General features: G+C 50.7%; 1 protein-coding gene across 5 annotated transcripts in view; it reads left to right on the top strand.

Moving 5' to 3' along the window:
* Window positions 1-22,157, top strand: part of RPS6KA2 (ribosomal protein S6 kinase A2) — a 348,075-nt gene that overhangs the window by 48,421 nt on the left and 277,497 nt on the right. For 3 of the 5 annotated variants that reach the window (XM_067011135.1, XM_067011137.1, XM_067011139.1), the window contains one exon: window positions 8,295-8,345. In XM_067011135.1, coding sequence (XP_066867236.1) covers window positions 8,295-8,345 — 51 coding nt within the window. Of the gene's footprint in view, window positions 1-8,129; window positions 8,204-8,294; window positions 8,346-19,690; window positions 19,791-22,157 lie in introns of those variants that run through there. The other 2 variants (XM_067011138.1, XM_067011136.1) reach the window with 2 other exon arrangements.

The raw sequence follows: 22,157 nt of genomic DNA, 5'->3' as shown, positions 1-22,157 counted from the left end.
CTCAGACCCCTCTCTGATCTGAGACGCCGTGTCCACACCTGGCTGCTCTGCCCTGTGACGGCAAGAAGGCTGCCCTTTGGCCCCTGCGTCGTTTGCAGTTGGGCCTGCCGGCCGAGCGCCTGCCCAAACCCAGGAGTGTACGGGATCCCGGGAGTCGGGGCGTTAACTAGGAACACACTCCAAGGACGGGAGAAGCCCCGCATATTATCTCAGGTAATCCAAAAACGCACCATCAGTTTGTGGACAGTTAAGAATGAAATAGCGTCTAGTTTCTTTGGGAGAGTAGTTGAGACCCAACTTGGTCCAAAATACCCTTGTTTCCAGGCTGGTGGGAGAGGTGGGTCTTCTCCACACCCGGGTCCTCTGCCCTCAGGTTAATCCGTATACAGATACAGATTGGTCTTCGGAAGGCACGGCCTTCTTAAACGGAGGCAGAGAGGAAGGAGCGAGGTGGTTCGTGTTTCCGTGAGGAGAGCGAGCTTGCCCCACAGCCCTGCAGTGCTGTTTACTTAGACGGGTTTCTCGCCCTCAGAGGCTGGGAGAGGAGCTTGATGTTCTAGTTGGATTCGATGATAAGTAGATAATGGACTCTTTGTAGTAGCAAAGCAACACAGGACATCCAAGCGGCTGTGATTTGGACAGGGTGGCCCTGGGCCACGTGTGTTACTGAACGAGCAGTGTTGATTGCTTGGCGTAAGACATTTCCGAGTCAGATAAACTGGGTGTGGTGCCCACGCAGAACTGACTTGCAAAGCAATGCTGTGGACGCCTGAGTATTTAAGTGAAGCACGTATTTTCTACCTGTGCAGAGAAAGGCTATAAACAGCACGTGAAGCGCCCGTAAGACAATCCCAGGGGACTCTTCAATGTCTAGGATTGGCTTATATTTCAAGTCTAATTACTACAATGGTTAAACACGCAGTGGATATTTTGACCTAGTTCTCTGGCTATTCTGGGTTCACCCACAAAGGAATCCTCTGGCTTCCATGACTCTTTCGTCAGCTAGAGGTGCTGTAACAAACACCATGACTGGGCAGGTTAAACACCAGAAATGTATTTCCTTTCAGTTCTGGAGGCTGGACGTCCAAGATCAAGGTGTCAGCAGAGTTGGTTTCTTCTAAGACCTCTCTCCTTGCCTTGCAGATGTCTGGCATCACCCCGTGTCCCCATGTGGGCGTCCCTCTGTGGGTGGCTGTGCCCTAGTCTCATTGTATGTGATTAGGGGCACCCACGTGACCTTATTTAATTTAATCACCTCTGTAAAGACCCCGTCTCCCCACACGGTCACATTCTAAGGTGCTACGGGCTAGAGCTTCCAGATATGACTCTTTGAGGGAACACAGCCCAGCCCACAATAGTTTGTAGTTATAAATGATAAGTGTGTTTTAAATGTTTACATGGATCCCTTTTGAAACTTACTGTTTAAAAAACTTTTTGATATTTTTGAGGTTTATTCACGTTGATCATGTGCTTCTGTTTCATTCATGTTAAGTGCTGGGTAGTATTTCACGGCATAAAAAATACCAGCTTATTTTTCTGTTCCCCTACCAAGGAACCAAGTTAGATGACTTCCATTGTTTTGCTCTTTTACGCGGTGCTCAGCGGAAAATCTTGTATGTCTCATGAACATACACTAGAATTTTTCTCCCTGGTCTAGAGACTTAGAGATGAAATTGTTGCACCACAAGATATGTGCATTTTCGAATTAACTTGGTATTGAAAAATTCCTCCGCAAAGTGGCTAACTCATTTATTCTCCTTCTAGCAAGGTATCAGATTTCCTGTTTCTCCAACTACTCACCAGCTGCCGTTGGGTACCATTTGTCACACTCACACCGTTTGTAGGAGCAAAGAAATTCTACTCCTAGATGTATACCCAGGGACTCAAATGCGGACATGCGTGTTTATTCATACTCACGGATGTTCATACATGTACATGCAAGGTCATAGCAGCATTGTTCACAAATGCCCAAGGGTGGCAACAGCCCAAGTGTCCGCCCACAGAGGAGTGGATAAACAGACCATGGGGTGTACAGACCGTGGAATGAGGTAGTGACACAGGCTACAGTGTGGACAAGCCTCAAAGAGTTGATGCTGTGAGTGAAAGAAGCCACATACTGTCTTGTCAACCTTAGGGAGAGCCAGGAACAATTTTATTTGAGCAAAAATGAGTTTACTCGGGGAGAGCAGAGGAAACGCAGCTTGAGGGAAGCAGGCTGTGGTAAACCGTAGCCAGACCCAAAGAGGCAAGGGGAAGATTGGCCTGCATTAGGTTTTAGGAGGAAACTGGGGAGGGTTGTTTTGAGCCCAGGTTTACTAGGGAAGAACCTGGAGTTTGAGGCTGGGCGGTTTCTCGTTGGCTGCCAGCGGTAGCCACAGCGCCTTGTCGCCTTGTCGCTGGGGCAGAGGGAGGGGTCAGATCTTCCTTCTCTTCTCAGAGCAGGAGGTGAAATTCCAGGGTGAAAAGTGGCTTCCTCGCCGAAATGATTCTCATCTTCCTTCTTCCTGCTGGTGATGAAGGGCTGGTGAACGAGGGAGAGTTGCCCCCTCAGGGCTCCCCAGCTCCACTTAAGATGAGGTTCCTGGGGCTTCCCTGGTGGCGCAGTGGTCGGGAGTCCGCCTGCCGATGCAGGGGACGCGGGTTCGTGCCCCGGTCCAGGAGGATCCCACGTGCCGCGGAGCGGCTGGGCCCGTGAGCCGTGGCCGCTGCGCCTGCGCGTCCGGAGCCTGCGCTCCGCAACGGGAGAGGCCACGGCAGTGAGAGGCCCGCGTACCGCAAAAAAATAAAATAAAAAAATAAAAATAAAATAAAATGAGGTTCCTTTATTTTTGTTCACAGTCTGATTCCACTGAGGTGAAATTTCCAGAGGGTGCATCCGCAGAGACAGAGCGCAGACTGCTGATGCCAGGGCCTGGGTGCGGGCAGGGAGTGGGGAGGGATTGCCTAATGCATATGGGGTTTTCTTCTAACGTGATGAAACTGCTTTGGAACTGGATAGTGGTAATGGTTACACAACACCATGGATGCACTAAATACCACTGAATTATACATTTTATTTTATTTTTAAATTAAAAAAAATTTTTTTGTTGTTTATGGTATGCGGACCTCTCACTGTCCTGGCCCCTCGCGTTGCGGAGCACAGGCTCCGGACGCGCAGGCTCAGCGGCCACGGCTCACGGGCCCAGCCGCTCCGCGGCACGTGGGATCCTACCGGACCGGGGCACGAACCCGCGTCCCCTGCATCGGCAGGCGGGCTCCCGACCACTGAGCCACCAGGGAAGCCCAAATTATACATTGTAATTGCTTCATCTTATGTGAAATTCACCTCAGTGTAGAAAATTTTAAAAAATCTAAAGAGACTGCAGACCCCAGGGGTGGTCCAGCCCCCTGGGCACCCTTTTCAGCCCCCGTGGGTTCACCTCTCCTTGCTTTCTTCTTACAACTCCGTTATTCACTGAGCCACTTTCTGTTGTGTTTTCCCTCATCTCTAAGTGCGCACAGTGACATAGCCCTCGGGTACCTTTATCTGCTTCTCACTGGAGGCAGATGTCCTCTGAACGGCTCTCCATCCATTTATCTCCGACTGGCCCAGAGCCGGTGCAGAGGGGAGGGAGCCGCAGCTGCCAGGAGGGGCACCCTTTCCCATCCAGTCAGGGCTTGGCCTCCCCTGCAACTAGTGACACACCCCTTGCTTTGTTTTATCTAGAAAGGACACAGGTCACAGCCCAGAAACCAGCAAACGGCTGAAGAGGGCCGGTTTCTTGGCTGACACTGTAACACACCTGCTAACCCCTTAGCGTCCATGGAAACCCAGACACAGCCCACGGATCTCTGGAGCTTTGGGTCCCCAGGGAAGGGGGAGAGGAGGGTCTTTAAAGGAGAGGTTACGGAGAACAAGCCCTGCCTTCCTTACAGTTGGTCCGCGTGTGAAGGCGGCGCTTTATTCCCGGGAGCCTCGGTAAGGCCGAGGACAAAGGCCTGTCCGGCAGCAGCTGCCCAGGCAGGAGGTTCTCCCGGGCTGCGTCCTCTGCTGCCACCTCGTGGTGGACGACGCAGGTTGGGCGGGAGAAGCCACCACGACGAGCGAGGGTTATAGGACACGCGGACCCACAGACGCCCCCAAAACAGCAGGCCCTGCTGCAGGGCTGTGTGGGGGGCAGGGGTGGATGTGGACATTAAAGCCACCGCCACGCAAAGACATTGAAGACTCAGTACAGCAGAGGAACGGTTTATCCAACAGGTTAAGTGAACTGTTTTGGTAATTTCTAGAGGGTTCCAAAACGACAGACCCTAACATTGACTCGTAGTGTCATTGTTTATAAGGAGTAGGATTTGGGTGGTGTCCAGCGCGGTCTTTGGGTCAAGCGGGACTCAGTCCTGTGTACCAGTGTCTCTGGTGCCCTCTGCTGTCTCTGCTTTGCTGCTCCACCTTCACAAGCCAGCAGGTGGAACAAAGGACCCTTAGCTCTGCTCAAGCCCCTGGATGCTGACTCCTCGGCGATCCCAGAACGGATGGCGGTGCTCGCAGACAAGGGCGGGCTGTCTTGGGGCCCCTGTCTACTTCTCCGCTTGGGGAGCCCCTTCATCTTCCTACAGCATCCCCGTGGCAGCACTGACCGAGGCTCCTGCGTGCTGGGCGCCTAAGATGTACAGCTCTTCGCTCCCAGCTCCCCCAGACGGCAGGCACTGTCTCATCTCAGCTTTGCAAATGAGGAAACCGAGGCACAGAGGTTAAGTGACTTGCCCAGCACCTGGTGCCCGGAAGCACTCTCTGGTCTGCTGCATCTCCTGGGCGTTCAGCAGTGCTGGCTGGTGGGCCGGGTGGCGGGGCCAGGCAGGAGGGTGAGGGCCAGGCCAGCCTTCTCCAAGGCCGGCAGCCGTCACCTGCGTGCACATTTGTTAAAGGCGTCAGCAGTACGCCAGCCAAATCCTGGCTTGAGAGGACCGAGCTCTCCAAGAATCAATCCCAGGTACTAATTTCATTTAGGAAGTAAGAGCGGATTCATTCTGTCAACTGCTTACCTACCTAAATGCGGCTTCTGAGGACTGCACACACAGTCTTCTAGTAGACGGAGTCGGGGAGCGAGCCAGACCCCTCTTGCACTATAAAACGGGACTGTCAGCTGTATATACGTAAAGGCTGCTGTTGAAAGACCCACAGAGATCACATAAAGCTTCGTCGTCCAGACGAGAAATTCCGAACACCGTGGACGCAGCGGCGCATGCCTCTCACGTGTGTCCCGCGGCACACGACTGCTTTCTAGAGCTTTACGAAAATATTCAAGCTACATTTTTTCCCAACATGGTCATTGATCATTTGTTTAGAAATTTCTGATGTTTTATTTCAAACCAGGAAAACACAACGATAGTCGCTTGCCCAGGTTTGTTTCCTACGAAGAAACAAGTTTCCTCTTCACACAATACACCTGGAGTTCAGTCCACCTGTACGAAGGGTCCTACATCACCGCACTCGAGCTTTCTTTCCCTCGTGGAGCTAGCTGTGATGGTATTGAAATCACGCTAGACACAATTTTTTTTTTTTTTTTTTTTTTTTTTTTGCGGTACGCAGGCCTCTCACTGTTGTGGCCTCTCCCGTTGCGGAGCACAGGCTCCGGACGCGCAGGCACAGCAGCCATGGCTCACAGGCCCAGCCGCTCCGCGGCACGTGGGATCTTCCCGGACCGGGGCATGAACCCGCACCCCCTGCATCGGCAGGCGGCCTCTCAACCGCTGCGCCACCAGGGAAGCCCGCTAGACACATTTTGACGTGAACAAGGTGGCAGGGATGTAACAGGATGGGCTCTGGGGAAGAGGAAGAAGAGGAACACGGACCGCTTGAGAGTCAGGATTTCCTGCTGGGCCAATAGAAAACCCCGAGCCGGGGGTGTCACGGGGAATTGGGAGCACCTTCACCGTCCCACGGCCTTCTCCGTGTTCCACCCCGCCTGCCACCTGCATGCATGCTTCAGGGGAAGGAGCTGGGTCTGGAAAGACACCCTGTGCTCTCCACCGCACCGGGGACCGCAGTACTAAGGCCTGGGGCTTCACCGTTGGCGCTGAAAGAGCCCCTGCCCCGTGCACCCACGTTTGCGTTTGGCTGACCGTGGAGTGGAGGGGGGATGTCTCGGGAGCAGCGGGAGGAAGAGGAGGGCCCAGCGGCGCGAGGGTGGCTGCGGAAGGACTGGAGGATCATCATTTCTAAGTCATTCCTGATTCCCCTGTTCAGTTCTCTAAACCTTATCTGCAAAGTGGGGACCCAGAAAAATGAGAACGAGGGTTAGTGATTCTAAAGGAGGGAATATGCAGAATTTAGCAACTCCTCTTTTTCAGGGAGAACCCCCAAGCGTTGAGGGCCCTGTGTGTACAGGCCCTGGGTTCTGAGATGGCCGGGGTCAGGGTGCACCCCGCATGAGAAGGTGGCCCTTGGGGGTTGGCCGTGGGCTAAGGTAATGGGTGAGTGCACGGTGTTGTGGTGCTTTGGGGACCCCCATTTCTTGCTATTAGGCATTCATTTGTAAACACATCACTGATGTGGCGTTAGGGCTCACCCTTTTTCAAGTTGCAGAAACCAAATCAAACTGGCTTAAGCAAAGCTGTCAATTTATCAGCTCCTGTCATTGAAGAGAGATGGCTTCTGGCAGGTTTGAATCCAAAGGTCTCGAAACTGTCAGTAGGATGCTGACTTTCTCTCCATCTTTGATTCCAGGCCCATTTCCTAGGTGACAAACTCCAGACTCAGAGCATCTGCATAGTGGCCACCAGTGGCTCCAGCCGGGGCGGGCCCCCCCTGCTGTGGGTTTCATGCCTGTCCCTGAGCCAGCACTGCCCCCGCAGCATGACGGGGCCTGCCTCACACCCCCGCCAGGGGTGGGTGATTGCGGTGGGGTCGCTTTCACTGGACCGCGTGGGGTTTCCTTCCCACAGAAGGAAAGGTAGCATTTGCTGAGGAGGGAGAAACACCGTGGGTGGAAACACTATAGACGTTGGCCCTATATGCCCCGTGCGGTGCAGGCTGGTATACGAGCTGCAAAAACAAGCAGCAAATCATGTAGAAGGAAACGTGTTCCCGCCATTTAGCAGTCACCGTGCAGCTGGGGGACAAAAAACCAGGACAGGGGAGCAGGACCCGGGCTCGCAGCCTTGTCTGCACTCAGCTGCACCTGGAGGTGTTACAGGTACCGATGGGCCAGGATTCTGTCCCCAGACGCACTGGTTTATTGGATCTGGGAGTTTGTTTCTAACATGCATCCAGTGTGGAGAACCAGGAACGTAAAGAAATTAAAGCCCTTGCAGGTAACTGTCCTCTGTCAGTCGGGACACAGAGGCGGTGTCACCCTTGCAGGTGAGCTTGGGATGGTAGTGGCCTCTGTGCAGATTTCTCTCCCGGTGGAGTCCCCCCAGGGCCCGCATTCTACCTCCCGTTAGGCAGGAGTGTGTCCCAAAGTCATGAGGGGGGCAGATCCGGCCCCTCTGTCTTCTGACCCTTGAGCCACCATTATTAGTCAGGGGTGAAAGAGATTAACTTAAATGTGGCCCCTTTCTCCATCTCGTGTTTTAGTGGGTTTGAGCCCAGGAACAGAGAACAGAGGAGAAATGAGTAATAACGCAGAAAATGAAAATCGCACATCCACAAGGTCGTGTGTGCAGACGTGGGCAGAGGCGTGATTTCTGCTCTCCACACCCTAAAGCCACGTTCCTAAGGAAAATCTTCAGGTTATTTCAAACTTTGATGCCAGCCGAAGAGAGGCTTGGGAAGAGGAAGGGTGTCCTCGACGTGTGTGTCTCTAGGCTGAACCCCTAAGACTGAACATGATTGGAATTTTAATTAGGTGTCCCTTAGCCTGTTTACAGATTAGAATTCTTCTGCCCTGTAGCTGGAATGAACGAACACCTTCTGTAGGATGGAGGGCCCTGAAGTCACCTTAAGACGTTAGCCCAGCCCCTGATGATAAGCACAGCTCCTTAGTCAAATGCTGTGCGTCTGGAGATTAACAAGTGACTTTTTTTTTTTTTTCTGGTTGCGTTTTGAGGTTGGTGATGGGAACATCACTTCCTTTGGCTGAATCGTAAAAGTTGCACAAAAGTTTGCCAGTTCCCTTCTTTCGGTGTTTACTGAAGGGCTTCCTGAAAGCTAGTGAAACTCCTCAAATTATTGAAAATCATGTGGAGATTTATGTTTAGAAACAAAAAACTGCCAGGCTTGGTGAGTGTCTGTGTAACTGTCCTCACTCAGGAGCTACTGTCAATGACGTCCTGTGACTTAAAGGAATTTTCTTCACTTTCTGCTCCCACAGGGCAAGTGTGACCCGACCTCGCTTGAGACAAAGGCAGCCTCGTCAGCTGAGGTAAGTAGCTCTCGCGCGTTGGCTTATCTTCCTCCAAGCAAATATCAGTTACATTTTTTTGATGTTAAACCTGAAGTCTTTTTCAATTTTGGGGGGTTATTTTACGCTGCCCGAAGTCCAGCAGAGCCAGCTGTGGCGTGCTTTCAGAAGAGCACAGCCCTACCCAGTACAATTTAAATTCTTTGATGTTCTGCGTGAAACACAGAAATGCGAGTTGTGTAATAACGTCTTCGTACGGCAGGGGTCTGCCTTGTGCGTCAAACTGGGAAAGTCATCCTGCTTTCCCAGAAGGACTGAGAGTTTTATTCTGAGTCTGTGGGCCATTGGGGGTATAATATATGTGATTTTACGTGCAGCCATTCTTTTAAAACTCTATGACGCGCCTTCACAACATGCTGGCGTTAAAAGCAGCAAGTGAGATGTCAGAGCAAGACGGGGCTGGGATGCCGGGCGTTGCATGCTGTCTGCCTGGGGATTGGTGGGCTGGCGGCCGGCCAGCTTCAGGACCTTACCGCGTGCATGTTCAGGGTCCATCAGAAGCTTTTGTAGGAATTAGGCCTAGAATGAATTGTTTTAGATGGAGGTAGATTTCTCGTAGTATTTCAAGCAGCTGTCTGGTTCGAATACTCACATTATACATAAGGAATTTTATGAGGCGGTTTTCTGGGTGTTTTGTTCCTCCAGCTCCCGTGATCCCAGCAATAGTAATGCTACGTGTACTAGCAAAGCCGAGGCACCTGTAATTGTCAGGGCTACAGGTTCCCCGCAGGCACAGCAGGCACGGCAGGGCCCGTTCCCTGTAGCTACCAAACAGGTCACGGAAGCTAGGGTTCAGGTCAGGCTTATTTAATTTACGTGATTGCATCAGACTCCGTTCTGTTCCTCCTAGACAGAAATACTCCTGGTTTTCAGCATATTGGCATCTTTCTAACAGTCCTGTTTCACCAGCCTTGTCTGGTGGTGGGCCACCTGGAACCCGTGCAGGTCGGGAGCTGCTCCAAGAAGTGATGGCTTCTCAGCAGCTCACCATGGGCCTGGGGTCCCCAGGGGCTGTGCGGAGCCCCCGTATTTCCAGGACCTGTATTCCTGGAGCAAAGGAAGCTGGGGCTGCGAGCGGCCAAGCTTGCCTTTCGTTGCTGGTGTTCGTGCAAACAATGCTTATCACTGAATGCCAGCGTTTTACTTTTTACATACTTGGGCTTTTCCTCTCTGGGTCTGATTGTATTTTTATCCACAGCCCAACACGAAGAATTTGGTCGAAGAAAAGGTCCTCGTTACTGCCAGCTTGTATGAATTAAATTTCCTTATTAGACATAACAATTGTGTCGGTAGAATTAAAGATTAATGATTTTTTATATGGCTATATAAAATCAAGGTGGTTCTAATTATTTTAGCTAAGTGACTAGACAGATGTCAGGACTGTTTTGAACTGCGTCCTAATTTTAGTAAACTCAGGAAACAAAGTGAGTTGTGGCATGAAATTGACCTTTTATACTTTTCTCATAACCTTTTCTTGGGCTAGTTTACAACCTGTTCAAGGAAAAAATAATTAAGCTCTAGCTGGTGATTCTTAGCAAAATTTTATTTGGCTTTATATGGAAGCACACAGATGTGTGAGGAACTGTGTGTCTGTTGGAAAAATCAAGTCGCACCGTTCCACTCGTCACCATGATCCACGGTTAGACCAGCCACAGCGAACAGGAGGGACGTTTCAGGGTGAGCACATGGCTCTTTTCTTGGTCACAGAAGTGAACGTAGGCAAATAAAAGGACTCTGGTGGGTGATGGACTGGGTACTGGGGTGTGATAGAGATGCGTGGCCCTTGGGCATCATTTCCTCTGCAATCGATGGACAGGCCTACGAGGTGTGACCTGTAAGAGCCACGGTTGGGACTGGAAAGCTTTTCAAGGAGGGTGGTTGTTTCCATCAGGCCTGGATCACGTCCTCGTCGAGGCTTCTGGGAGCCCAGGGGCAGCTGCTGGGGGTGGCCTGCTCCCCTCTAGGACTCTTAGCCCTCCAGTGGGTGAAAATGCTTGGCCGTGTTTTCAGATCCACCTTGAATATGATGAGCAGGAGTCCCTTCTTATACTGAGGATAGAACCCACAAATCAGACCTGGGAGCACCCTGAAAGTAGGAAAAAGGTCCTAAGACAGCAGTGAATCACAAGAGTTTTCCTCTCCCCCTCTCTCTCCCCCCCTCTCTCCCCCTCTCTCTCCCCCTCTCTCTCCATATGTATTTTTAATAAGACTTCGCAAAACTCTGTGTTAAACAGATTGTTACACCAACTGAGAGTATTAGGGGGGCTCCTGTTTAAAGTCCTAACACAGATTTAGCTGCTGGGGTGTGAGCAGGTGCTCCTTACAACTTCCGTAGGAAATAGAATGGTATGTTACCAGGAATGTCGTGGAAGCTGCTGATTGGCTGACACAGCGATGAGTCATTTGCATCTTTCATGTGATATCCGCCCCCCCCACTGGCCTCCTGTTTAAGAGCTTATTGAACTTCCTCTTTCTCTATTATGGTTTCACCCTTTATTTGATTTTATAAGAAGAAATTTAAAAAGGAGATAGAGGAGGTTAAAATTCCAAGGGGAGGACATATCTTTGCCCAAGCACTCACCCTGCACAGGATGGAAGGGTGGCTTCTTTAGAGCAGCTTCTGCCCCTGTAAGGGTGGTTTTGGTCTTTCCCCTCTTTCTCCTTTTTTTTGTTTTACTGCTTTGGAATGAACACACGTGCCCTTTTTAGAGAGTGGGTTTTTCGGCGAGCTACTGATTGGGTGGAACTGTATAAGAAAGAAAAAGCAACGGTTCCCTCAGCTTCCTGCTGTTTGGAGCAGAAGACCGAGGCCGGTCTTCTGGTCACCACTGTGCAGGGCTTGAGGCCGGACTGCGGCTTTGCCAGGGGAGACAAGGGCAGACGTACAGCCTTACACGGAGACGAAAAGCAAGGCCAAGGCTGTGCCCGGACGTGAGGACAGGCCCTGTGCCCCATACGCTCCTGTCCACCGCCTGCCTGACATCGGGTGTGTGTGTGTTTGTGTTGTGCCTGTTTGGTGTTTTTTTATTTTTTTAAATACATTTATTTATTTATTTGTTTTTTATCTTTGGCTGCGTTGGGTCTTCGTTGCGGTGCGCGGGCTTCTCATTGCGGTGGCTTCTCTTGTTGCGGAGCACGGGCTCTAGGCGTGCGGGCTTCAGTAGTTGTGGCACATGGGCTCAGTAGTTGTGGCTCGTGGGCTCTAGAGTGCAGGCTCAGTAGTTGTGGTGCACGGGCTTAGTTGCTCCGCGGCATGTGGGATCTTCCCAGGCCAGGGATCAAACCCGTGTCCCCTGCATTGGCAGGCGGATTCTTAACCACTGCACCACCAGGGAAGCCCTGATGTTGTTTTACTTCCTAATAAATTCTGAAACAATCCATTCTTTTGCCAGATACCTCAATATGCAACTAAATAAGGTGGTGACTCAAACTTAACCCTTTGAAAAGAAACTTAGTTTAAAACTCTGCTGGTGTGCGTGGAACACGGTGGCCACTCAATAAATATTGGTGGCATATTAACCCGGCCTCGCCTCTTTTCCGGAATTCCTGGCGAGCGGAGGCCTGGCTGAGACGGTCCTGTATGACAGACAGTCCCCAGCTGAGTCACGAAGTAGCTTTCCGCTTCGAATTTTGAAAGGGACGCCTGAGCTGGCTTCTCTTCTGCTTTGCCTGTAATGACCATGCCTTAATCTTCTCATCCAGGACCACGTTGATCCTCTGAGGATTTGGAGCCTTGGAATAAGGGTGATTTTTCTGTTTCGCTGCGTCTTTTTCATCACATCTTTTCTTGCCTCTGCCTTGAATCCTGAAGCGTATGAGTTGATGGTCACAGATGTACTTTGCGTTTTGGTAGATTGATGAGGTGAGGGGGATGGGTGACGTCAACAAACGTGTGCAGCAGAGGGGAATCGAGTGCAGGGATCTGGGTTTTCAGTCTGTTTTCAGGGGCAGAAGTTCTACCGTGGAGCTGAGCTGCCTCCACCTCCACTAACTCGGCTCCGGGTTAGGGCTCTTCCTGCGGTCAGGCCACAGTGGGGGTGTGGACGTCTGTGCAGGGCCGGGGTTCCATTCTCCGCCCCCACCCCCATCGCAGACCTGGGGCGGGTAAAAGAAGGCACATCAGGACTGCCGTGTCACAAGGATGGGTGCAGACATCCCCACGGGGCAGGTGGGGTACCAAGGGACGGTTCCAGAACAGTGGTGGTAGCGGAGGAGATGCCTACAACTGAAAAGAAGCACAGTGCAACCTCTGCGCTTTTTTTCATTCCCTCCTTGAACAGTCACGAAAGAGACAAGTACAGTCTCATTCCTATATTTCTGTCGTTGTGGGACGGTCTCTCCCAGTCTGTGTGTAGCCCTTCAGTGGAAACTAGCTAAGTATTCAGAGGCAAATGTGGAGCTAGGAATATCCTCTGATCGAGGTCATACTTTTAAATTTCCTTTGGGGATACCTGGGGAAAAAACTAAACAATAATTTCAGGGAAAAAGCTCTCCCCAAATTTTAACATATTCAGCTACAACTTACTTCCCATCCCCCAACCAAAACTGACAAGATTTACAGGCAAAAAAATCCCCAAATTCCTAAGCCTGTTCGTTATGTTCTAGGATCCCAGGTGATCCTTCTTTCTTCCTCATGCTTTTCTATAATTTCCAAAGAAATCTAAACTACTAATGCAGTAATCATATTTTAAGAAATAATTAGCTAAGACTCAAGTCATCCTAAAAATATTAAAATAACTATAATCATTGGGTGATGATTATATTACAGATGTCTGGGATTTAATAACAGATGGCTAACACTAATATCTTAGATAATTTCACCAACTGAAGGGGAAATTTAGTGGCATTTAGTGACAAATAGCATGAAAAGAAGTAGTCAGTTCATGAATTGACAAGTCATTGCGACTTGCTCTGCAGCATTAAGAGTCGTCCTCGTAATTATAAACCCAAGCAACCCAAAGGGTTGGAGACTTCTGCTTGACATTTGTAGTTCACCTTGTAAATGTCTCAGTCATAATCATGGCTGTAATGACATCGCTCCGTGGCGAATCAGAGGAGGAGGAAGTGCTCTGTTTGTTTCTAACAGGCGTTAGGACGGTGCGGTCCGTGGTGAAGGCCGGCACCTCACTTCCTGCTCCTTCCCTCCCCTCTCATCAGAGCTGTGCACCTACCATCGGTCAGGCAGCTTCTCGGGGTCGCTGTTTCCTTACTGTTGTTACTGCCCGTACAGACGAGGGACTGGAGGTCAGTACAGCCAAAAGGTGATGCTTAGTCTTGTGTCTTTCAAACAAGCAGGAAGCTTTTCAGTTCTGTCTCATAAATGCCAGCTCGCCATCTCACACCTGGTTCTGCAGTTGAGGGTAGCATTTTCTAAATCATGGTCTCATGGGGGAAATCATAGCTATCTTTTATAATCTCCTAAAAGTTAAACAAAGCTACTCTTGTTTTATGACAAGTTGGCCTTGTGTGAGGCTCTGCACTAGTGTGCACCCGGCCTGTCGATCAGCTACAGATGCAGTGGCTCCAGGGGGGATTAAAAATGTCAGGGTGGGGGGCTGCTTGGCCGGCCAGCCGTGCCTGACGCACCTGCGGAACAGCAGCCGGCAGCGGCCCCGGCAACGCCTGGGAGCTTTCCCCAGCCCTCGGTTTTCTGTGGAGCACAGCCTGGGAAACACAACTTACTGGGCTAGAGATGCCCCAGGCCTTACGATGTCAACAGCCGCGACTGCTTCGACAGAAAGAGCCCTCCACACTCCTTCCTCGAAGGCATAATGTCGCCCTAATCCTGTGATGCTTCTCATATGATTTTACTTTGGGGTGCTTCCCTTCCTGAGCGCACAGCGACCGTTCTTCACACCGTTCGTGACCGCACTGGCTCTGGCCAGGAGTGTGGTCACGTTGTAGGATGAGAAAAGGACCAGACCAGGAGCCCACGGACCTGGGGCGGAGTCCTGCCCTTGCCCCCCTCGGCTACTTGGTGACTATGACTTTGGTTAGGCCAGGTCACCTGGCTGGGTGGCTGTGAAAGGATGGAACTGAACGGGAGATAAACTGTCAGATCTTCTAAGTACTTACTTTTTCTTCCATATATATATTTGTACGTATACATAAACACACACAGATGTACTCTCTATAAATCTATAAATGTGTAGTATACAAATGATACGTTCACAAAAATATAGATACACTTGCTGCTTGTGGTCTCCAGGTTCTTTTCACAAACCTCCCGCTCACGTTATTAGAAGTTGCTCACCCGTCATCAGGGGTTTCCACTGCACTCTTGAGAGTATTGACCCTTCAGCTCCGGCGCTTGGGGAGGCTCCTGGCCCTGACTCAAGCGGGTGGCAAAAGGCCAGCATCCCCCCACCCGCGGTCCTGCACACCTGCTGGCCGTGGGCTGACCGGCCTTCCCGTCGGGACGTCCCCGTGTGCCAGCTTCGCCCCTTCCCACCCCCAGCCCTCTCTGTCCGCTTGTGACCTACTCTGGTCGCTTCGATCTCACCACAACCGCTCTTGTAAGGAGGGAAACGTGCTCCGTGTTGCTAGATCCCCTGCATGACCTCCTAGTACGTTTTCAGCTTGATGTGCTTCAGCAGCGGCCGTAGCGCGGACCACACTCCCGCTCGGGAATGCCCGCTCCCTTTAGCGGTGGTGGGTCAGGCCCCTGGCTCCCCCTTGCCTCGTGGTTCTCCCTTGTGGGCCCCTTCCTTTGGGTCCCTTTCTTCCACCCGTCCCTTAAGTGTCCCTAAACCCCAATGTGCCCTCAGCTCCCGTGCGCCAGGAGGGCCACGTGTACCCCTCCCCACTGGGGGTCACCAGCCCCTGAGCAGTGGTCCTCAAAGTGCTAAGACACTGACAGCAGCCCTGGTGTCCGCAGGCTCCACGCACGTCCCTTCCATTTAGACCTCTGCGTGCTTCCACTCTCTCCAGCCAAACAGTGAGAATCCTGAAAGAAATGACCTGAGAGGAGTTCTTGAAAAGCGTTATGTGTGATATAATCAGTATTGGATGGTGGACGTGCGGACAAAAGCCGAATCATGAGGTCATAAATTCGAGGAAGAAATCTTTAAAGGACTTTGCTCTTTCTCAAGATAGAAGGACACTTACATCTCTTGTTTTGTTGACTTTTTTGGTTTTTCTTATTTCTTTATCTTTTGTTTTCCTTTAATTGGTTTAACAAACCCTTGTATAATACTTTTACGCCCCAGGCACTGCTCCAAGCCCCTTACAGACATTAACTCTTTAGTACTCACGTCCCTTGTGAGGTGGAGTCACCGTGACCGTTACTGTTCCCGTTTTACTGGCGGGGACGCTGAGGCGCTTACTGCTCAAGGTCGCACAGCTGAGGGTGGAGCTGAGACTTGAACCTGAGCTCTCTGGCTCCAGGGTCTTAGCCCCGCGGTGGTGCCAAGTTGTAGACATTTGCCAAAATCAAAGACGATTTTCTCCTGTGATTTCTTTTGTGGCAGTAAATAACATTCTTACATTCTCTTCATATAACCCTTTTGGATGACTCAAAAGGAATTTGAAATTACTCTTGGCCTTCACTTTTTCCATGCTAAACAAACGACATCAAGCAGGGTTCAGCTAAGCCTGGAAATCAGAAACTGAGGCAAGAAATCGGACTCCTCCGGACATCCTGCTCTTACGAACATCCTGCTCTAACTCCAGGACCACTAAGTCAGCGGGTCCCCCATTTTTTTTTTTTTAGTATGAGACTCCTTGTTTAAAATAAAAACAACAATAATAAATCACAGGCCCCCCACCCACATCACAGCGGTTGCGTTTTTGTTATCCATGCATTGAGCAAAGCTGCATGAATCCTTCAGCGCCTCTAAATGAAATGAATTGATTCATCGTGGTGTTCTTATTTGCAAGCTGTACCACGTGTACATTTGAAGCAGCGTCCGTTCAGCCTACGGAAGGTGACCGTGTGCTCACCAGCAGTTTGCAACAGTCTCTGTACCCTCAGGTTGGGGGTCGCTGTTCTCTATGGAAAACTTAGGGGTCCTGGTTGTTTTCTGTTTGGACCTGGAAGTCAGGGCAGAAATGAAGCAGTTTCACAGGCGTCGATGGGGTGGCAAAGAGCTGCTTTTCCTCTGTGGAGTTGTTGATTTACCTGAAACTTGGAAGCTGCTAGGATTTTTACTAGAGGCCGAGTTTCTTAGGGTCTGGAGTCGACGGAGCGCCCCGACACTGGCTGTACCCCGATACAGCCCCGGTGTGTGGTGGATACCTGCGTGACAGAGTCCAGCTCGCGCATGGAAAGAGGAGGCAGCTCCCCGAGGATGCTTTCATTCAAAAATGTTTGTAAGCGCACCTCGTGCTGCGTGCGCGGAGAGGCCTGCCACCTTTCCTCACACACGCTCACGCGCGCGCACACACGCTCACATGCTCACTCACACGTACACACACACACAACCCCTGTGGCTTCTGACGAGAGCTAAGGTATTAGGCCAACGTGGTTAGTGATCAAGAACGATGCCCCTCCATCCATTTGGGGTTGGGGTGGCAGCAGCAAAGACGAGGGAGATTGAAGAGGGGAGGTGTGGGTGACGTCACTGTCCCTCCGCCCTACTGCATGGCCTCTTTGGACCTCATTTTCCTTTCCGTGAAGCTGGGTGATCTGTGTCTGTAAGGTTCCTGCACTTGTCTTAGCCTAGATGGGATAGACTCTGATATTTCATGGTGACCAGCAAATCCCAAATACCAGAGCCTCATGATATGGGGGCTCACGTCTTTCTCGCGGGGTCACTACACCAGGGGCTGCTCTTGGCAGCTGCTCTCACAGGCCCAGGGGTCTCAGAGAGCTCCAGGGGGCTTCCACCTGGCAAGCCCACCGCCCGAGGGTTCTTTGTTTTAATCTCGAGGCTGGGGTGGGGTCAGGGAGGGTAACTTATGCCCTTTTAACGTCACTTGCACTCCTGATCCCACCTGTGAGGACTCAGCCACGTGGCCCCATCCTAACCAACCCGCCTGCATCCGGGCCTGGGAAGAGGAAAGACGTGGTGAACATGTGGGATGGCTTTGGACACTACAGCTCTGAGATGTCTGTCTGATCCCTTGGGGGCCCAGAGAAATGGAATTCTAGGTTTTTGTAAAGGAAGCCACGGCCCGATGCTTCAAAGTTGACATTATGGTGTCATGGAAACACAAAATGGAGGCTTTTTAGAGTGGGGATGGTAGTTTATTTCCTGGGCTTGACTGTGTCAGCGTTTTTGATTCGGCTGCTGGAGGACAGATGCCCAGTCTGACAGCAGTTCCTTTCAAGCAGGACCAGTAAACGGTGGTAGCTGTTTTTCAAAATAATTTCTTTCAAAAATGTATTTGGGGGCTTCCCTGGTGGCGCAGTGGTTGAGAATCCGCCTGCTGATTCAGGGGACGCGCGGGTTCGTGCCCCGGTCCGGGAAGATCCCACGTGCCGCGGAGCGGCTGGGCCCGTGAGCCGTGGCCGCTGAGCCTGCGCGTCCGGAGCCTGTGCTCCGCAACGGGAGAGGCCACAACAGTGAGAGGCCCGCGTACCACCAAAAAAAAACAAAAACAAAAGTGTTTGGAAGATGAGTAAGCCAAGATTGTCATGACAATTTTCTGTGGCATAAAATAAAAGGCAATTTCTTGCTGTAGTCACCATGACAACATTCAGTTCACATACTTACACATACCTGCCGTTAAATTCCATCGGCAGTGAAGGGTTTCTATTGCAAAGCCACTAGATCTAACATGACCGTGGCTTAGCCAGAGACCAGAGACCCCATCTTTTTGCTAATGCATTTTCCAAAGGACTAAGTTCCAGATAATTACCTTTTAATTCCTGTGGAAGTTTGAATTGAACTGCCGTTAGGATAGTGTTACAAAGAGTCTGATAATTTTAGGTCGGGGTTGTTCAGACAGATACAATGTTTACTTGGATAAATGCATGCTAATCAATTCTCCTATTTGGGAAAAAGAACATATAGAATATGTGCTCCAGAAGCAATGGAATGAATGATAAATTGTTTTGGAAGAACAAATTTCCTGGAATAGCAACCACTTGAGAAACAACAACCGTACTTCAGCCATTTTCATTTGATTGGAGAGATGTGGTTAACATATTAAAGGACGAGATGGGCAGGGCTCTGCACTGCCCCAAATCTGGGCCATTTCTGTCCGTTTCAGTCTTGAATATCTCTTTATCTTCAATTCCTTCTTTTCAGGCCCTATAATTTTATACCAATATATTTTTACACCCACACCCTTAACCATGACTTCTATCATCCATCACCTAAAAAGCTGATTGTCAGTTGGTAGTTTTTTCATATTGCATGTTTAGGTCCTCAGAGGAGGAGCCTGTTTAGGTATTAAAAAGAAGCTTAAAAAAGGAAACTCTTAACCAGCAAAGGTCCGCCTCTGAGCTGCTGCTCTACTCTCAAAGGTTGCTTTGATGCTACACCTTGCATGCTTCTGGCTGTACCAAGACAAAGTTTGATGCACAGCCATATAGGGCTGGTGGTTCTGGAGGAAACATAGGGATTCAGTTTTCACAGGGAAGGCAGAGCAGATGTTTTTGTTACCCACATGGGACATACTCCAAGTTGGCCTGTAGCAGATGGAGAGAAAAAGTGCATGTGCATGGGAGAGCGTGCACCTGTGCACGTGTGTGCACGTGTGCATGTGTGAGTGTTGTGTGCGTGCGTGTGCGTGTGCAGGTGTGTGTGCATGTGTGAGTGTGTGTGTCTACGCGTCCATGTGGAAAGATTACTCAAAGGACTAACACCGGATAACGCAAACCTTGCACGATCAGTGCGCATTAGTTGACCCGGTGCCACCTGAAAAAATAAGCCACCGTTTTTTATTTTGCCCCCTCCTATCTGTCTCCTTCTCTCAGTGCCTGGGGGTGCGGGGTGCCTTTCGCGCTCCGGCAGGTGGCAGGTGTGCTGCGGCGAGGAGCTCACAGCCCGCCCCTCGAGGCGTCTCTGAAAATTTCCCAGCTTTGAACACTTGACTCGGTCCATGTGGACTCCGGCTTCGGCGATTGGGCCGGAGGCCGGTACACCTGTTGAGACTGCGAGCGCTGCGCGTACGTAACTCTGCGCGGAGACGGACGCGGGCAGCCTGGGGGCTGGGTCTGCGCTCCTTCCCCGCGGCGGGCGCGCAGGCCGGCTGGGCTGCGGCCAGAGCACGTGCGACCCGCCGCCACAGCCGTGCCGGCCCCGCGGAGGTCCTCCGCTGGGGGCGGGGAGGGGCGGGGAGCGGGGGGCGGGCGCGGGGCGTGGTCCTGGGCGGCAGCCGGGATGCAGGATGGGAGGAGGCGGCGATGCGGGATGCGGGGCGCGCGATGGCTCAGACCAGCCCAGCGGCCCCTGGGCTTGCGGACGGAGGATGATCGGGCTGCCGCGCAAGAAGCTGCAGAAACTGTTTCTCAGAAAGGTAGGGCGAGCCCTCGCGCTGGAGCTGGGGTCCGGGGGAAGTTTTGACGGTTTTTATTTACTGCTGGGAAACTGATTACGTGACAGACCTTGGCAGGTGAACAGCGACTTCGAAAGTTGTTTTCTGGGACAGAGTGAAATTCTGTGTGTCCTTAAACGTGAAAAGGTCATAGGTCACAGATGGAGGCAAAGAGCAGGTCAGCAGCCGGCGTGAAGGCGGTTGCCCTGTTTTTGAGGCTGTGTTACAGCCCGAATGGATTTAATCTTATCGCTCTCGTGTATTTTCACGGTCGAGGGGAACCGGGGCCACTCAGTCATTTTCCTGCAATTTTAGAAGCAAAGGGGAGAAAATGTGACAAAGTTGATGTTTACTGAAGCTGTTACTAAAAGGGAAAGTTTTAGGTGAAGAGAATCAGATTTAGAAGTTTGCCCTTAAAATAAAATTTTTTGCCTTTTTTAGAACTTTTTTATTGTAATAAAATATCCATAACATAAAATTTACCGTTTTAACCCCTTTCAGTGGCGTTAAGTACATTCACATTGTTTTGCAGCCGTTACCACTGTCCATCTCCAGAACGTTTTCGTCTTCCCAAACTGAAACCCTGTGCCCATTAAATTATAACCCCCATTCCTCCTGCCCCACCCCACCGAGTTTGCCCGTTTTTAAGTGAAATAACTCAAACACATAATAGTCATATGTAATAAGTATACCTCAGATTACATTCCAAACCAGGTCATGCAAAATAACTCCTGCAATCTGTTCTCTGGGTTTGTTAGAGAAATTACTTTGAATTTTGTCTCATATAACTGTCTTTAAAAACGATAGGTATGAAATACAGGGTTTTAAAAATCACAGACATACCCGGGGGTATAGGGTTTGTGAGTCATAACACTTTTTTGAAGAAAATCTGTGACTTTCCAACAACTTGCATATAATTTTTTTTAAGTTGGGCAAGAAATGTTCTGATTCTCTTGTTTTAGTAACTATCTCTAGGTGTGCATATGCATATATGCAAATTTGTGGTTAATAAGTCTTCTTTATTTGTAGATCTGTATGCATGAAAATATAATATTGAACTAAACTTATGTTTCACTTTAAAATCACTCCTGGGCTTCCCTGGTGGCGCAGTGGTTGAGAGTCCTCCTGCCGATGCAGGGGACGCGGGTTCGTGCCCTGGTCCGGGAAGATCCCACGTGCCGCGGAGCTGCTGGGCCCGTGAGCCGTGGCCGCTGCGCCTGCGCGTCCGGAGCCTGTGCTCCCCAACGGGAGAGGCCACAACAGTGAGAGGCCCGCGTACCGCAAAAAAAAAAAAAAGAAAAAAAAAATCACTCCTGAAATAATATTTCTAATGATTTTATAAAGGGAAATGAAAGTCGTTTCCTTCCAGTTTGGGGGTTAAGTAAACTGAGGCATTAAGGAACCAGGCCCATGTCCACTTTTAGAAGCTTGAACAGATCTACTTGTAAAAGCTGCACCCCCTGGATCCCAGCCCCTCACCCAACCCAGCCCTTAGGTCTGCCACATCCTTACCCTCATTCCCCATGTGGCCCTTTGCTCTGATGTAAATGAACCTCACATCTCTGGGAGTATTTCCTTATTGATACCCCTTCTTATTCCCAAAGACATCGATAGAGTTAGCAGATATATTCAATGAGAGATTAAGAAGTGAGTAAATGCAGATATTGAGGCAAAGGAAGGAAGGTAGAAACTGGATCTGAAGGCAGAGGCGAGGTCAGAAGGCACAGCAGGCTGTGCTCTGAGCTTGCTGGCTTCCCAGGGGTGGACACAGTGTGAACTCACACCACAGACAAAAGCCCAGACCCGGTTGTTCGTCTGGACACATCTCTTTCTGTCCCCGAGCCCAGAGAGCATCTCGCGCAGGCCCTCCTAAAGAGGGCACCGCCTAAAAGCAGTGAACAGCATATGCCTAAGGGTGGCCTCTGTTACGCGCAGCACGTTTCTCAGTAGTGCCTTTTGTAATGCTGTGAACTGTAAGCGGAGGGGGTCAGAGCAAAATACAGAGCAGATAAAGCACTTCTATCCCGAGTCAGCTGTGCGTGGCTCAGGTAAGCAGCCCTCGGGAGAGCTGCGTCATCCAGGGACATTTGACGCCCTCTGGCTGTCGTACCCCCAGACAGTTCTCTGTAGCCTTGGGGAGGAAATCCATAATTTTCGTTAGGATTTGGTTTGGGTTCCTTGACAAGTACAGGAATGCAGATTCCCGATGTTGCAGGTTACGGAGGAGGGGCTCATAACATTTGGGAGCTGGAAGAGGTCTTAGAAATCACACAGCCCATACACTTCATTTTCTAGATGAAGAGACCGAGGGCCTGAGAAGCTGAAATGCCTTGCCCAGGATCACAGGGT

The sequence above is a fragment of the Kogia breviceps genome, chromosome 13 (genome assembly GCF_026419965.1).
Source record: "Kogia breviceps isolate mKogBre1 chromosome 13, mKogBre1 haplotype 1, whole genome shotgun sequence".
Taxonomy (NCBI): Eukaryota; Metazoa; Chordata; class Mammalia; order Artiodactyla; family Physeteridae; genus Kogia; species Kogia breviceps.
Note: the sequence above shows the minus strand (reverse complement) of the source record. Positions and strands in the feature narration are given on the sequence as shown.